Source organism: Leptopilina heterotoma, unplaced genomic scaffold, assembly GCF_015476425.1.
Source record: "Leptopilina heterotoma isolate Lh14 unplaced genomic scaffold, ASM1547642v1 Lhet_38, whole genome shotgun sequence".
In the NCBI taxonomy this organism is placed as follows: Eukaryota; Metazoa; Arthropoda; class Insecta; order Hymenoptera; family Figitidae; genus Leptopilina; species Leptopilina heterotoma.
The window spans coordinates 502,666-507,227 of record NW_025111054.1 but is presented as its reverse complement, the minus strand read 5'-3'; the positions used below and the strand labels follow the sequence as shown (position 1 = coordinate 507,227).

The following is a 4,562-nucleotide window of genomic DNA, read 5'->3' as shown; positions in this document are numbered from 1 at the left end:
AACAATGTGTCACTAATTGTTGATTGGTTCGTGACTCTAAAGTGAATAGCAAATCTATGTGTGCGTGTATATATAGAAATACAACTAAACTTATGCAGTGAATATACATATATATGTTTCTCACTATATTGACGAATATTGAAGACGCAGTCAAAAATTGGTCTTTCTTTATAAAAATGATGATTTCTCATTTTTTAAAGAGAAATTACATCGACGCCTCACGTGCGGACATAAAATGAGAGTATTTTGAGATAGATTAAGGATGAACGACTTTGCACGACGTGCACGACTTTTCCTGACAAAAATATAAACCTCAAAATGAGATGTTTCATATGGGATATATTCATACTTCAGAAAAAAACTTTTTTTTGTTACTGTCACACACTAGAAAAATTTTATATTCGTATATAAACTAATACTATGTTATAACTGTCGTGTTGAAATCTGACAACTTCACAACCGTCAATAGCACGAATGTTATTGTTTTATGATTAGTTGGTTAGAATTAAAATATTCTTTATTAATGCAGAAAAATGTCAGTGCATGTAATTTATCGTTGAGAAGAAAATTTTTTAAAAAACCTTTTTCTATTTTACTTTCAATTTCATTACATTTATAACCATAAAATAATAAAAATATCAGTTTCTTTGTTTACAAGTTTCATATCACAAGTAAAAGTGACGTTGCCGCTCTTCTTTCTTTGTTTTTTAAAAAAGGTAACAGATCATAATTTTTTTTACTATTTTCAAAAATTTGTTAATATATTTCCGGCAACATGGTATAATTTTTATTTGAAACGATTTGCGATATCCCCATGAACTTATTTTTTAAAGAACATGAATTTATTTGGATTTCTTTCAACATTTTTTTTTCAATTAAAAGGATAAATTTCACATTTCTCCATAAGAATCAATGTTAAAAGTTTATAATTTAAAATTCGTATTATTCAAAAAATCCGTAGTAAACAGACTCCAAACTTTGCAAGAAATTTTTTTTTAAGTAAAGCTTATGATATATGTAAAAAAAGTGTGTTTTCTAATTTCCAAAAAACGTGCACGTATACATCCTTAATAAAGTTTAACTATATTTTTGCTATATAACTATATGTTTTGCACCTTATTAATAAATTACGCCTCTAAGGGCTTTAAAACTTTTGAAAATTCCTATTTAAAAAAAATGAAATTTTTAAAAAAATGTATCAACATGACCAACACATGATCATTTCAAAATTTGTTTATTACATCTCAGAAAATAAAAACTATGATAAAATTGCGCACGTTAGTATAGAACGTAGAAAAATAAGATCTTAACAAATTCAAGGTCAAATTTTAATAAAATGTTGTTTTGAATGTGAAAAAACATAAAAATTTATTCCAAACTTAATTTTCTGTTAATATGTGCGATTTTAAAATAGAATTTAAAAAAATAATTTTTAATACGGTCTACAAAAAAAATAAAATTCTTATTGTCGAATTATTATTTGACGTAAGTTTCATATTACAAAAAATCATTAAATCGATACTATGTTAAAAAAAAACTTTTTCTTGTTACTCCACTAAACCAAACTGAATTTTTTTCGTAACCTCTCATTATTTTTCTTGAATTTATTCTTTAAAATATAATATATTTATAAAAATATAAAATTATAAAAAATAAGAAATTATAAAAAATAAGAAATTATAAAAAATATATTTTTATAAAAATATAATATATATTTTACAAATTGGGGTGGCTAATTGAAAGTGTACAACGCTAATGATCAACGATTTATAAGGGAAATATTTTTTCGATTATAATTATTCTTTAACTAGTTAAATTATTATTCTAAACAATTTAAAGCAATTTTAAATTAAGTAATTTTTAAAGAAATAATTATAACAAAACTGAAAAACTAATTAAAATTAAATTTTCAATTTATAATATTTTTAAACTTTAAAAGTATAATATAATATAATATAAAAAGTATAAAAAAATAAATAAAATAAATAAAATAAATAAAATAAATAAAATAAATAAAATAAATAAAATAAATAAATATAAAAAAAAGTTGAACAAATTTCTATATACTAATTACAAATTTGACATCAGATTATCTAAATTCAAAATAGCGAATTCAACATATAGCAATTATTCATTTTCAAACTTTACCAAATTCACCCCAAAAATCACTAAATCTGATAAATTAAAAGACTTTTTACGCTATAAAATCGGAATTTAAAATGTTAATGTTAAAATCGCAGGATTTTAATTATTTATACATAAATAATAAAATTCTACACAAAAATTCAATTATTTTTATAAATAAAAAAATTCTTCATAAAAATTCAATTATTTTTATATAAATAAAAAAATTTCTAAAAAAATTTTGATAACATTCTTTAGAAAAGTTCAATTATTTTTTTCAATACAATCCCAATTAAATTACTTGATTAATTTAATTATTTTGAGAAATTTAAATTGTTAAGTTTACCCACTTTCGATTCACGGTCATCTAATTGAGCAACTCAAAAAAATGACAATTTTATTCAAGGGAACCATTTAAATGGTTCCTTATATCTCAATTTTTTTCATTGGATTTTTAATTTCTTTGAACTTTTTGATCCAAACAATAAATCTAAAAAGAAACTATTTTTTTTTTACTTTTTTGGATTTCATTTACTTTGGACTTCTTATGTCCGGATAACTTTAGGATTAATTAAAAAAATTAACAATATAGATTTTCATTGATTCGTAGAATATTCTATGAATCACGTATTCGATTCCATAAAAATTAAGACATATATTAAAAGTTTATAAAATTAACATTATAACATTTTTTTAAAACAATTAGTAATATTATATTAGTTAACAAATAAGTATTTTTTTATTGCACTAATAGATGTCTTATAAAGAAATAAATAATAAAAAAAAATCTTAAAATTTGAACATAAATTGAATTTCCAATTGTAATTATATAGAATTATTCTTAATTCAAAATTCCCACCTTTTTGTAAACTATTATGAATTAGCGGTTATGATTAATTCTCTATATATACGACGAAATAATTTAGTTCTCTTAATTAATTCGTTATTCTATAGATCATGTTATAATAATTTCTCTGACGGGCGAATTAATAATCTAGTTTTTTTTATTTCGACAGTTTCTTATTTAGCAAATTTTTCTTTTCCAACGGGCGAAATAAACTACTTTTCTTATTTCGCCCATTTTTTCAGTGTATATTCTTCTGTCGGTCGAAATAAACTATTCTTCTTACTTTGGTATGTCAACCGGGATATAATTTCAAAAAAAAAAACAATGCTATTTTTTCATTAGAAATATTTTCTGACAAAAATAAGCCTATACTATAAAGAGGTTAGAACGTAATAACAGGACAAGTAACAGGAAGTTAAAAACCGGAGTTCAGTTAGGCGCAGAAGTGTAAATATAGCCCTTGTTCAGGCGCTTTTAACGCCTCTGCATGCGTATCTCTTTCTGTAAACACTATATTATATTATTTATTTTTATAGGATTTAAAACATTGAAAATAATTTGTTTCACACATGCAATCTGAGATTATAAACAAAGTAAAATTCAATATTTTAAAAATATTTCTTCTATAATTTTCTCGACGCAAAGAATTCTTAACCTTATTAAAACGAATATTATAAAGTTGCGTCTTGCGTGGAGTTACGTGACAGATGACAACACATACACACACATACACATCGTCCAGATGACGACAAATTTTATACAACACACACCCATAAATTCTGTGTATCATATGTTTCAGTTTCACTCACATAGTCTCACATTAATCACTGGAATTGAGAGGTTTCAACCTATATTATGTGAGCTGTGTTGCATTCAAACTTGAAAGTTAAACAATATTTTAAAACGTATAAGAGGAATTTATTTAGAAAATAAATAAAGTGGAGAAAAATTATTAAGTGCTTAATAGTGTGTTTTTGAAACTGAACAATGGAAACTGTTAAACATTCAGAGCAATTTGAGGAATGGAAGAAAAAGGTAAAATTATATATTAGCAGAAATGTTTTAAATTAAAAATTGTAAACATATCGCTTACATTATTTTTAAATATGATGATTTGACAGTATTTTCATACATACATGTATAGAATGTGCTCTACATTATATATATATAAATACAAATAAGTGTATGTTTACATCTACATATGATAGACAATGGAATCTTTAATTTTTATCATTCTCCGCGATATATTTTGGTAATTTCTAGCTTTTATATTGGAGATATAATTTTTAATACCACTAAATACAGAGGATTTGATATTTTTTAAGAAAATTCAAAAATATTAATTTTTTAACAACATTAATATTCTTAATTTTGAATATTAGTTTTAATAAAATAAATAAAATAATAAATATAAATTTTTATTATAAAATACCTAAAGTATTACTGTAATGTTAGTAATGTCACATATATAATATTAGTAATATTAGTAAATAATAATATAATTCTCAAGAATTCAATTATTTTCAATACAATTATTAACAATAATTAAAATTCCATTGTATTCAATAAATTGAAGAAATTTTTTGAAGGA

The 4,562-nt window shown here is 22.4% G+C and overlaps 1 protein-coding gene across 1 annotated transcript in view; it reads left to right on the top strand.

The window, feature by feature from the left end:
- The first annotated feature begins 3,749 nt into the window (after positions 1-3,749).
- LOC122505946 (toll-interacting protein-like) overlaps positions 3,750-4,562 on the top strand; it is a 32,287-nt gene continuing 31,474 nt past the window's right edge. Inside the window, exon 1 of the mRNA XM_043617849.1 lies at positions 3,750-4,006. Coding sequence (XP_043473784.1) covers positions 3,959-4,006 — 48 coding nt within the window. The 5' untranslated portion in view covers positions 3,750-3,958. The remainder of the gene's footprint in view (positions 4,007-4,562) is intronic.